Source organism: Megalobrama amblycephala, linkage group LG9 (assembly GCF_018812025.1).
Source record: "Megalobrama amblycephala isolate DHTTF-2021 linkage group LG9, ASM1881202v1, whole genome shotgun sequence".
NCBI classification, from domain to species: Eukaryota; Metazoa; Chordata; class Actinopteri; order Cypriniformes; family Xenocyprididae; genus Megalobrama; species Megalobrama amblycephala.
In genome coordinates this window covers 40,048,055-40,061,880 of record NC_063052.1, presented here as the reverse complement: position 1 = coordinate 40,061,880, position 13,826 = coordinate 40,048,055, and the positions used below count along the sequence as shown (strand labels likewise).

Sequence of the window (13,826 nt, the reverse complement as noted above, 5' to 3'; positions counted from 1 at the left end):
CAGAATATGTTGCTTGTCACCGTCATTGAGATTCTCAGGCTGATTCTTGATGTCTGTGTGTGCCTAATAGAAAGATTTTTCTTTTTTTTTGCTCAGAACAACTGTTTGTGAAATCTTTCATATTATATTGATAAAGCTGATCTTCTGCTGTAGAATCACAGTTCTGCTGTAATCAATAATGTAAATCTAACTCAGAGATTGGGCTCTAAATGAGTTCAGTGATTCAAATCAAATAATGATTATGTGAAAACATAACCAACACCACCTGATCATTTTTTCCATTTGTTTGTCTGGATGTCATAACTCAGTTAAAACAGCCCAAACAAAACATTATTTTAAAAAGTCAAGGGACAAGAGCCCAACTAAAGCAAACCCTCATCTCCACGATGGTGGCTTAAAAATTGTGATTTTCTCCTTTGGTGATTCTGCTTGTTATCATCAGGTGTCTTCAATAATGCTCAATCATCACTCAATTAATCACTTAATTATCTAATTAACTTTAACACTTTTCAGTGTTCTTTTAACACTCTTATTTTAACACTTTAACACTCTTGAGTATGGTCTCACATGTACTCCCAGGAGAGTTAATTTAACACTGCAGTTTTTGCTGTGTACTAATCCTAAAGACCTTGATTAGCTGGTTCAGGTGTGTTTGATTAGGGTTGGAGCTAAACTCTGCTGGACACTGGCCCTCCAGGACCGGAGTTGTCCATCCCTGGTCTACATGCATGTCGTACTCAAGTTTAATAGATACATGTCACACAATGTGATTTATATTGATCTTATAGGATTGCTAAAATCATGCAGTGTGTTCCGGGCTTAAGTTGTCAAATGTTTAGTACAAATTTGGGGGCGGCTGTTGGGAAGCATTGTATCTCTAAGCTGCACCCTCAAAGCAAGTGCCACACCCGTCTTTGCCTGTTCATTTCCCTGTTAACCCCAAGCTCCACCCACCCAATCTCAAGCCAATCAGGACTCTCTCACAGGCTTTATTAGCTGCACCTGTGCCCACAGCTTTTCCTTTGCATGTGGCTGTACCATGCAGGGGACTGAGTTTTAGTCCTTTCATTCTGTTTTCTCCTGTGTGCATAATTGACAATGTAAGTGCCTTTGTTTGATGTTTAAAGATTATTTTGTATGACTTAAGGGCCTGTCCACACAAGCACGGGTATTTTCAAAACCACAGCTTTTTCTATGTGTAAATAAATGAATAAAAATCGAAATGAATAAATGTATAAATAAATAAATAAATAAATAAAAGGAAAAAATAAATGTGGGGAAATATATATATATATATATATATATATATATATATATATATATATATATATATATAATTATTTTTCTGTATTTTTATATATTTTTTTTTTTTACATTTCGTTGTTTATGTATTTATTTATTTTTAATCTCGACACACTTGGCATTCCATAGGTTTGTGTGCCATAATCGAGATAATGCAGCATAGTGCAGGGGCGGACTGGCCATCGGGAGTACCGGGAGTTTTCCCGGTGGGCCGCTGGACAATGTGGGCCGACCCGTTGCAAAGTAAACATTTATGAAGAATGGATTATAGTAAATTTACGTAGTCTATATCCTTCCGTTAGCCCCGACGAATTGCTCGCACGGGCGCAGCCCACTAGAGGCAAAAACTCTAATCTGTTTAGCGTGCTCAGTCTGTCCAAAATCGCTCGTCAATGTCGAAATGTTTGAGATATCCAATCAAATCGAAGGAGGCGGGATTTACTGTCCACAGAAACCGAGCAGCGCGGCACTTTTTAATGCTTGAAGCATGCGAGCCGAGGTAAGTGTGTTTGTGTATCTGTTGTCAGGCTTTCTTCAGTAATTTCACAATCATTTGAAAATTATTCATAAAATTCAAAATATCATTCTCAAACTTACAAACATGGTAAAACTGGCAAGTTTCATATTCAAGTAGCCTATATGTCCCGTGTTGGGAAATTATCTAAAATAAAAATATAATTTGCTAATTAGTTCACATGCATTATTTTACACACTGATGATCAAAAGTTCGAAATAAGACTACATGTTTTTGAAAGAGGAAGTATGAATTTATTATCAAATTTTATTTATTATCAAAAATACAGTTAAAAAAAATGTATAGCCTATAAAATATTAATACAATTTCAAATAGATGTTTTCTATGTGAAATTATTGTCAAATGTAATTTATTCCTGTGATCAAAGCTGATTTTTTTAAGCATAATTACGGCAGTCTTCAGTCATGTGATCCTTCAGAAATTATTCTAATATGCTGTATTTTTCATAAACATAAGAATTACACTCTTTTCCACAACTGGACCTCTATTCCATAAAATGACAGTAACAAGCCCCTGAAAGGACAAATAAAGGCACCATTACAGTCCACATTCTGCACTACATTCTAGCTTAAAGACCATAATTGAGCATTGTTATGGACTGATTTAATAATAGGTATTGAACTTTAGTGATATTAAACTTCGCTGTGTGGAAAAGAGACTTGAATTTTTTTCAAAATTATTTATTTGCTATGTGCACCAGGAAAGACAAATTATAACGTAAAGACGAATGCCAGTCATTCATTAATGTTAATAAGCATTTCAATAATAATAATAATAAAAATAGCATTTATATTTCTGCACAAATAGCATTTGTATTTTTATTTTAGTAAGTGGTGTAAAAAAATATATTTTTTTTTGCCAAACTTTTTTGCCCCAGTCCGCTCCTGGTACTTTTAACGGCAGATCGATAACGTGGAAGCAAACTCAAAGGTTTAGTTTAAACATTTGTAGATAACTGCTTCTGCAGATCAGAAGTAAAACAAATGAATTCTTACCTTGATGAGCATCGCTTAGACCAGGGTAAAACATAAACCAAATCATTACTACATATATAAAGAAAATGTTTGTAAACGAGATCGCGTGAAACATATTTCCGTTTATTCAGACGCTCGTACAAGATACATTAGCCTAAGATTCGGTGGGCTAAAACCTTCGTTTCGGTTTCGCTTCCTTCGTTCCGGGTTCGCTATAACTTTCGTTTTGGGTTGCTAGGCTATAACTTTAGATTTGGTAGGCTAGGTTATAACTTTAGTCTGCAAAGTCTCATTCTATAATGCGCATGCTCTACATTCTGGTAGGCTAGCTGAAGTAATCCTGCCCACACACTTTCCTGCAAATAAGTGATGAGAAACATCAGGGAATGCAAATAGGGTAGGCTATAACCAGGGTTGGGGACTATGCTAATCGCAGTTATGTCCTAACTATAGCCGCAACAGAGACAAGCAATGATTCTTTCTTAGAATCGGGTTTGTATTTTTCTGCGATGTCGCGGTTGGAACAACAACACAAAGTATGATAGTGATAATCTCAGGTACTGTTTATGTGCTTTATTTAACGTTAAAAGCGTCTAATGTGAGTTTGAATATCGTTTTGTGTGTCTTTTATAGCCGTACTGAAAGCAACAATGGACTATTCACATCAGGGGCCTGTACTATGAAGCTGGATTAGCTGGCTAGCCAGGTAAGTTTCAGATTAGTTTGCGCCAATCCTGGGTTTTAGGTACCATGAAAGTAACTTGACTTTTAGCGGTGTTCATCAGCATGGTAACTTATGCTCCATGGCTAACCTGCTCCGGGGCAGGTTATGTTCTGGGTTAGAGATTTCAAACTGAAATTGGACCAATCATATGTGAGCTAAGTGACACTGACACACTCAACACAATAAAGTCACTCCCCCAGTTTCTCTTCCTCCAAATTAAAGGTCATTATATAGTAAAAACAAATATTTAATGATGAAATTGTCTGGTTTTAATGATAATATAATTTATATATGATTTGTATAATTATATGATCTATATTTTTATTAATCCATTACACACATGCAAGTTTAGTGTAACAGTAGTTAATAAACACTTAGTTTCAATGAATATTATAGATCATATGTAATATAGGCCTAAATAAGGAGTAAATATACTCTTTAAAAATTACTACATGTGACCTTGTATGTTTGAGTCTCTATCGTTATATATATTCACAACTATATAAATTAACTTCACAACTTTCACTTGCACTGATAGAGAAAGATAATTTCTTTTATTTGTCCTCTTTCACAGACAAGTATTTTCCATTAGTGTAAATGCATTTAAATTCTTTATTTTCAGGGAAAGAGTTTTGAATCGCGCTGGCTCTCTCGCGAGAAGTGAATCACAGTTTATTTCTGTTGCAAGGCATGTGATTGGCTGTTTGCCACTGATGTCACGGATTCATGTGCACGCGCTCCACAAACTCAGGATCAAAGCCTGAGTTGACAGAGAAAGTTGATGATCAGCATCATGGTACCAACAAAGCCGGATTGGAGTGGTTTGGTTTTGTTAACTCGAAACTAATCCTATAACCCTGAGTTTGTTCAACTACCATCATGGTACAGGCCCCAGATCTTCGAAATAAAAGGAAACAAGAACGTTCAAACTGTCAACTCGTTGTGAACAGACAAGCGTATTCTATGACAAAGATTGTTTCAGTAACTCGGTATGTATTTTTAATAATGTTAAAATGGTGTAATATTCATGAATTTGATTATGTACTTGTACGTTTTGTTTTGTGCTTGCCGAGAGAGCCCGCCCACGAGGATTGATTGGCTGTGATATTTGATTGACTTTGACGCGACTATGAGGCGCGATAGTGTCTGGCGTGGACCCTTTTCACAGACTGTGATGACGCGTTTTAACGGTCATCAGTAGAGTACCTGGGTCATTCTACAGAAACGTCCACTTTTGGTATGGCAAGATGTCGTAAAATGTATTTCTTTTTCTAACATTTATACTTAGACCACATTATTAGATTACCCTTTGACTTTATAGACACGCATAAATGACAGCTTAATGTTTTTTGCATTTATTTAAAGACCGCAGTAGCCTACTTTTTTTTTTTTTGTCACTGGTGTTACCTACTTCTCTGGCAATTTTAAACGTTTTTATGAAATATTATTTCTCATTTTTTTCAGCACATGCAGTCAGAGTTACAGAAAAAAAAATGCAAAAAATGAAATTGTGAGATTGTGTTTTTTTTTTTTTTTTTAAATCAGGTTTAGTTAAAATTGTGATCGAATGATGTTCATTTGCACAACCATGTATTTGCTATAACAATTAAAAATTTTTAAAAACAGTTATAAACAAGTAATGATGCAATCCTTTAAATCTTAATTCTTGAGTGTAGCAGAATTCAATGAATGTAAAATTATTACCATGTCACATATGACACATTTTATTTAATGTGACAGACAAAAAACAGTAACACAGTGACACAAAGAATCACCAGTGACATATACATAAGACCAAAGATCCTTATTCTTCAACTATAAGTAGATGGGACTAAATTTTTACATTTGGTATACAATCAAAGACTTATCATTGACACTTAGTGAAAGCAGTCAGTAAAAGATCATAAACAACATTTAAAAAATGTCTGTAAAATATGCTGTCTGTAAAGTCGCTGCTGCTGAGAGCTGAACTCAATTTAGCCAAATACCCTTAATTTAGCCATATCTGCTCAGAGGATTAACAATGAGAAAGAAAAGTTATAATCAGGTAATCTTAGTGCTATTTTATGAAAAGAACTATGAATAGCTTTGAATAAAGTTTATCTATAAACGGGTAACACCAGTGACAATTTTCATGAAAAAATGGCTGCTACAAGGTTGTCAGTCATGGTATACTCACTAAATTTAGTAGTTTAATCCATTTGTATTCTAGTTTTTTAAAATTTCCTAACAAAGTAGGTCATACCATTGACTTCAACTAAAAGCTTCATATGAAATTATGATTTTCTAATTAAAATTTCTGATAACTGAAAAGAGATGGTGGACTTTCCATTGGCCTTTCTTCATTGATCTTCAGGAAGAAGGAAGTCAAGTGATGTCATCAGTGTGATATATATATATATGTATATGTACACTGTAAAAAAAAATTCCTGTAGAAATTACAGTAACTTACTGGCAGCAGTTTGCCAGTAACTTACTGTAAATTGAACTTACAGAAAATACTGTATTAATATTTACAGTACCATTTAACTTGCTGTAAACATATTTACAGTACACAGGGGCGCCAGAAAATGTCAGTTTAAAAACAGAAAAATACTGTCAGAAAAAAAGCATAGATAAACTGTAAAAAAAATCCCGTGAAAAGACGGTACTTTTCTGGCAGCAGGAGCACCAGAAAATAATGTAAAATAACCGTTATTTTAAAACATTTAATAAGACACTTATTTTCCGTTATTTTTACAGTATTTTTTGGGCGCCCCTGCTGTGCAGAGTTTATAATGTAGATGAATCAATAACACAACACAGTTGTTAGATTCAAATGAAGGTACATTTCATGATGCCCACAAAGCAATCAACAGACAGCCATCATCACCTGAAGTTATTTTGTTTAGCTTTCATTTCTACTGCAAATGTGTTTAACAAACACACCGTCACAGCAGTCAGAAAAAAACAAATGAATATTAAGAGTGAAGAGCCCAACTAATGGAACAGTTATTCACCATTATGGTGACTTCAAATGAAACAGAGTTAAAACCTCTGCTAATTCTCAATAACAACCTTTGTTGATGTCTAACATAAATCAAGTCAATCTGGTTAGTAATAAGTGAAGCTGGGGATGCTGTTTGCAGTGGCGTAAATTAATATGATAGTTTTTTCCTTACATCTGCTATAATACAATATGCCATTAGTACCGAGAGTATGTACATTAGTTAATAAATACGAGGATCCGCTGTTAATACCTTGTTGTCCTGATAGCCTCGTGGCAGCATTTTCATTTAGCATGCAAGAGGTTCTGGGTTCTAACCCAACCATGAATGATTTTTTTTTTCTCATTAAAACCAACGATGTTCATCAGTGATTGTATATCAAGAACAGGGATACGTTTATGTGTAGCTATTTTGTTTTGTGATTTCAACCTAACAAATAGAGAGTCTCTGCAACAGAGCGATAGATTGAAGCGCTCGTCCGTGTGAACACGGCTCAGTGTGCACGAGCGCCAAGAGAACACTGTAGCGCCTCTGATATCAGCGACAACGAGCACTCAACATGATTTCTAAAACAACACATTCTAGTGCCAGATCGCCTATTATCAACTCAAATTGATAATCAACTAGAGCTGTTTCTTTTGTATTACATATCCGTGCCGCGAGAGGTTTCAAAACGTGGTCGGGACAATATCGACCCTTTCAAAAAGTGGTACACTGTAAAAACTTCCTGTAGAAATTACAGTAACTTACTGGCAGCAGTTTGCCAGTAACTTACTGTAAATTGAACTTACAGTAAAAATACTGTATTAATACAGTATTTACAGTACCATTTAACTTGCTGTAAACATATTTACAGTATAGTATTTTTTTGCTGTAAAAAATACAATAATTTTAAGGTCTTTTCTCTAGAAATATATTTTAATACAATCAAAAACATTTAACTTTACACTGTAAAATTTCCTGTAATTCATTGTCCACTGTTTCTATTTAGCTGTACAAATTGTAAATTACTGTATTTTAACAGGTCTCAGTAAATAATAAAAAGACAATGACAACTGTATAACGTTTATAATTTTGTTTTTAATTGTTCAATTGTAATACTTGAAATAACATTTTAATATTCTTGCAGACTGAACTTTCAGTTTTCTTCACAAAATCTGATATTCCCAAGCCTGCAGTAACATTTATACATAAACGTTTAATATTACAGCATTTTAAAACAATTAATGAACAAATTCAGTCATAAGAACAATCTTAAAAACTTACAAATTTAAAATAACTCTCCGCAGTGGAATGTGTTTGCTCTCATACACTGAAGCAGTGTTAAAGTTAATGAGATAATTGATTGATGATTGAGTGATGATTGACAATTAGTGGAGACACCTGATGATAATAAGCAGAATCATTGAAGAAACAACAAGAGAAAAAGAGAGAGACACACAACTACAACTGACTTCCAGCCATTAAACATTATTACACTTATTATTAATCAGTTTGATTTGATTTCTGTCATACATCAACAAAAGTTCTTACTGAGAATGAACAGATGTTTAGATGTTAATGATTTAATGAAAGTTTAGTTTGAAGTCACCATGATGGTGAAAAGCATTTCCTTTAGTTGGGCTCTTGACTCTATTTATTAACATTAATTTATCTCTGGCTGCTCCAACTTTGTGTTTGTAAAGCACATTTGTTATGGCCAGAGAAACTAGACTGCTTTTCCCAAAAATGCTGTGAGATAAAAATTGATCAATTTAGGTTTACAATGCTTTGGGAAGCACAGTCATAATGGTTGTGTTTTGATGATGACATTCTCATTGTGAAATGGCCAGATTCATTGGTGACATCCAGTATTAACCGGTCACACAGATTTTACAATATTTCTTTACAGTACATCACTGTTACCGCTTGAGTTCGATATGAGCTTTTATAATCTGATAGGGTTTTTTTTTAAACACACAGACATCAAGAATCAGCATATGACCCTCAACAATGGTGACAATCAAACAAAGTGCTTCATGTTGCAGTGCATGATGGGAGCCACCAATCAAAACTCATCCATGGCTCCCATCATGCATTGCTGCATGAATAAATTATGCAGCTGAATTGTCCTGTAATTTTCGTAGATTGTTCATGTTTGCTTTATTTCTCTGTTGTTTTGTTGTGACAGTAGCTTGTTTTGTGATGTTCAGAGTTGATCTGTTTGTCAGTATTTTGTATTTATTTATCATCACCGTTCTTGAGAATCATATGCTGACTCTTGATGTCTGTGTGTTTAAACACTGAAGCTTCAGTGTGTAATGTATTTTTCTTAAAAAAAGAAGTTTCTACTACTGTTGGCTCTCAAGCTGTAAAATCACAGGACTACAATCATTAATACTAAAGCTACACATCGAGCATATGATCAGAGATTTTGACACTAAACGACATCAGGTCATCACATGATGACAATATCACCAAAACATATTGTGACTAGATCACATTTTCTCTGACCATAACAAATGTGCTTTACAAACACAAAGTTGGAGCAACCAGAGAAAAATTAATATTAAAAGGTAAAGAGTCAAGAGCCCAACTAAAGCAAACGCTGACCTCTTTCATGGTGACTTGAAATGAAACTCCATAAAACATTAATTAAGACCTTTTTTCTCTCTTTCCTTCAGTGATTCTGCTTATTATCATCAGGTGTCTCCACTAATTGTCAATCACCACTCAATCATCAATCAGTTATCCCATTAACTTTAACACTGCTTCAGTGTTAATTTTTAACACCCGGCAAGATGGACTCATATATGTACACTTTTAGTTAAACCAAAAATACAAATTATTTTAGTAAAAAGCAGGAATATTTGTACACACCTTTGCAGCTGCCTGGTTCTTGCATCGGTGTCTTCCTTTTCTTCTTTCTCCAAGCGGAAAAATAAGCCTCTCTGTGATTGGTCAGTTTTCAGGTTCATTTGTTTTTACTGTATTTCAGTTTACAGTAAATGAAAAATACTGTATTTTATTGACGCCAATGGGATATTTCCCATAATGCAACTTTTAAATACAGTAACATACTGTTAAACTGTTTTACAGTAAAATACAGTTCATATTACAGTAAAATACTGTGTAATTTACAGAAATTGCTAACAGTGTACAGTAAAAGGAAGTTTTTGGTTTTACGCTCCATTACCGTTGGAATTTGACGGTGTTTTGCTGTATATTTTACTGACTTTTTTTACAGTGTTGATAGACAAAACGTGTAAGTGTCATAACCCTTTGTTAAACACAGAGCTTATTTTTTGCGATTGTCCAAAAGTCTATGGGAAAAATGAATAGGCTTTCGATTGAGGGAACCCATGCGCCGCTAACTTCCGGGTTGGCCTACAAAAACACGTCATCCCTGAGGTACTCTATATAGTAAATCCTGCAAAGTTTTTATATTTTCTTTTTTTTTTTTTTTTTTTTAACTTTTTTTTTAAACACGAACATTGCTTTATAAAGCCTGCACATGGATCCCACGTCGTGTATTGCACAACTGTTATTCTGGCTCATGCAGGGCACACGATCATTGGAGGATTATATTAAAGAATATTTGGACATTGCTTATTTTTCAGATCTGCCGGACTGTGTGCTGATAGACTTTTTCTGTGAGGGCATCAATCAGCCACTTAAATCGCAACTGATTCGTGAGGGACCCCGTTCATCCCGAAGTCAATTCTTGGAGTTTGCATTATTAACTGTTGGCTCTTTATTTACTGTGGGTGTCGCGGAGGAATGCGACATTTTGTAAATTTCCTACTGTATATATATAAAAAATGTTTTTTTGTGAGTAGATATGCATCACTAAGGACTTCATTTGATAAATTTTAAAGGCTAAAATTGATTCTTTTAAATTGATTTTTTTTTTTTGCACCCTCAGATTCCATCTGTCTCTTTAGTCCAAGTCACTCATGTTTTTTTTTGTTTTTTTTTTATTCCCTCACTGGAAAACTGTCGGGAAGCACGGCCTATTTCACTGTGACCTTTGACCTTTTATTTGTCTCATTGAAGATCAGCTGCACTAGTCTTACTATACGCAACACGGGACTATTTCTGCAGCTTTGGAAAAGCAAAAACTGATGCCTTTAGTGCGTACAGGGCCAGATTAACACTTTGTTGTACCCTGGGCAACAATATTCAAGGGCCCCATCATCACGACCCCAGGATCACCATAATATGGTCATATACAGAATATATTACTGTAATATACAGTAAATATACTCAATACTTCAAATTCTAACTGTCATCAGGTGTATTTTGATTTACAAATATTTAAATGCTCATAGAACTACAAATGCACTACTATGTCCCCTATCAAAGACATTCACTCACATATGATGCTATGAAAACAAAACACATCAGCATCTGTATAATCTGGTAAAATTGACCCACTACATTGAGAGGGAGGGAAATATCCTCCATTTTCACAAAAATTAATAAATAAGCAACCACTTTCAAACCATTGTTTATTTAACAACATTTATTCCCAATAGAAATGTATTGAATTGATAGAGCTATAACAGAAGACCACAGACAACACATCAAGAAACATTTTGGAAACTGGATGTTTCCAATAACAGAATCCGATGATAAATGCGTGCTTTTGGGATGACAGAAGTTTGCAGGCATAACAATAAACTGATCCAGTTGATGGCGAGTAAAGAAGCCATTCCCTTAGCACAATTTGATTGTTTGGGAGCCGGCAGTGAAGCAAATCGTTGGTGAGGGAGCGTGTCCTGTTACTTCCAAGTCCGGACTCCCTTACCGATGCAGGATACTTGGCGGCCCGGTTCTGGAAAGCTGCAGGCCCTCGGTAAATCGCTTCTTCCCGGAGCCGCTCTGTAACGGCCCCCCACAGTGCAGGATCCCCAGGGAGTAGAGGCGTTGAGATGCAGGGGCTGCTCCCAGACTCGACAAGCGGCTCAGGTGGCGGCGGCGCCGGCGCCGGCGGAGACACTGGAGACCCGCCATCACCGCTTCCCTCTACGATCAGACTCGCTGCCTCTGGGTTGTTGCTTGAAGTTGCTGCTGGCTCTTCGCTCTCCGGGCTGTAAACGTAAGCTGGCGGTGTAGAAAAGTCCTGGCTAGCTGAGTTGTCCTCGTCGTTGACGGAAGCTGACTCTCAACTCACGTTCAAAGTCATAGGCAGCGCAGCGTCTCTCTGTGCAGCGCAAAAGCCCGTGTTGACAGTTTGTTTAATATAAAGCGGGAGATTACCAGATACAGTATTTTGCTTGTGCCCTTGCTGCCCTGGGCCCTTTAGAGGTCTTGGGCCCCTGGGCAACTGCCCAGTTGCCCGTATGGTTAATCCGGCCCTGAGTGCGTATAATGGAATAGATGGTTCTTTGTGTTTGCATTTGTGAGCTGCCATATTGGCATTTGTTATATTATTATACATTATTATCATTTTCTGATGCATATTTAAAATTAGAAGTTTTTGCTGAGGAAGTAGGGAGAGATAAAGCTGTGTTTGTGTGCGCGTGGGCTGGTTTTGAATGCACAGATGGCACCAACCAAAAGCACAGGATGTTTAAATGTCAGGCTAAAATACCATATCCTCCACAAAATATAGTACAGTCTCGGCCTCAATAAATTCTAACTTTTTTTCATTCTCTCTTTCTCTCGCTCTCTCTTTTTTTTTTTTTTTTTGTGAAAACCACAAGACTTTTCAGTTTAGTTTTTTGGGCATAAGTTGGCTTATCTTTAAGTTCATCATCTTTGTGTTAAGACAAACATTCCAGGAACCTCCAGCCGGCGTTATTCAGAAAGCCTCTCGCTCTGGGCATTATGTTGGGGTTTGTAGCACACGTCAAACCTTTCTTCGTAGCTATCAATTTACGGACCGTTTCGTTTTTTTGTAATGCGCACACATTTAGAAGCTGCACCTCAGATTACACTAATAAATTATGCTTATCCCATGATTAATAATAAAGACGCATTGGGATTGCTTTCTTTGCATGCACTGTCAATACAGAGATGTGTGTTTTAATTATTCATATTTCAATGTTGCTATTTTATTGGTTACACTTTATTTTGATGGTCCACTTTAGACATTCTTCTAACTGTAACTTTGCAATTTCATATAACTAGCAGCCATTAAAGTATTAGATTAATATCTTTATTTTGATGACATCCTACTGACTGTAAGACTACATGTCAACTTATTCTATTAACCCTAACTGTCTACTAATACTCTAATGATATTTAGTTGACATGAAGTTACTTATAGTTAAGAGAATGTCTAAAGTGGACCATTGAAATAAAGTGATGATGATATTTTGGGATTAAATGATAATTTAAGGGTTTCATTTGGTGCTGCAATAGAAAAAATTATTTTTTTTAGTTTTTGTTTAATTTTTATGTTGAGTGAAGGAGCATTTTAACGTTTTCAGTCATTATTATGCACTAAAAAACTAAAACTCCACATAGACAGTGACACATTTAAATCTGCTCACATCAAGATCTGTCATTAAATGTTACATTTCAAAAGTCACCTTAGTGGTTTCAGGGCTCTCAAGTTTTGGAGACAGGCAAGAGTGTGTGTTTAAACACTGAAGCTTCAGTGCATAATGTATTATTCTTAAAAGAAAAAAAAAATTCATACTATTGTTGGATCTCAAGCTGTAAAATCACAGAACTACAATCATTAATACTAAAGCTACACATCAAGCACACAGAGAATTAGACTCTAAACGACATCAGGCCATCACATGATGATTATATCATCATCAAATTATGTTGTGACCAGATGCTATCTTCTCTTACCATAACAAATGTGCTTTACAAACACAAAATTGGAGCAGCCAGAGAAAAATTAATAATAAAAGGTAAAGAGTCAAGAGCCCAACTAAAGCAAACGCTGACCTCTTTAATGGTGACTTGAAATGAAACATTCATAAAACATTAATTAACAGCTTTTTTTCTCTCTTTCCTTCAGTGATTCTGCTTATTATCATCAGGTGTCTCCACTAATTGTCAATAATCATTCAATCATCAATCAATTATCTCATTAACTTTAACACTGCTTCATTGTTAATTTTTAACACCCGGCAAGATGGAGTCATATGTACACTTTGGGTGTTCATTTAACACTGGGGATTTTGCTGTGCAGTGTTTCCCACAGGATTTTGTGAGACTGTAGTGGGTGGACATCGGTGCGTCTAGGGGGGTCCGGGGGCATGCCCCCCCGGAGGAAAATTTTGTACATTTTAAATTTAAATGCATGAATCTAGTGCATTCTAAGAGCAAAATTAAGTGACTAGATCAATTAAGAAATTTGT

General features: G+C 35.6%; 1 protein-coding gene across 4 annotated transcripts in view; it reads right to left on the bottom strand.

Moving 5' to 3' along the window:
- LOC125275896 (H-2 class I histocompatibility antigen, alpha chain-like) overlaps nucleotides 1-13,826 on the bottom strand; it is a 251,257-nt gene that overhangs the window by 7,709 nt on the left and 229,722 nt on the right. Inside the window, exon 1 of one of the 4 annotated variants that reach the window (XM_048203206.1) lies at nucleotides 2,833-3,088. The exons of the other annotated variants lie outside the window; for them this stretch is intronic. Coding sequence (XP_048059163.1) covers nucleotides 2,833-2,926 — 94 coding nt within the window. The 5' untranslated portion in view covers nucleotides 2,927-3,088. Of the gene's footprint in view, nucleotides 1-2,832; nucleotides 3,089-13,826 lie in introns of those variants that run through there. 4 annotated transcript variants of the gene reach the window in all.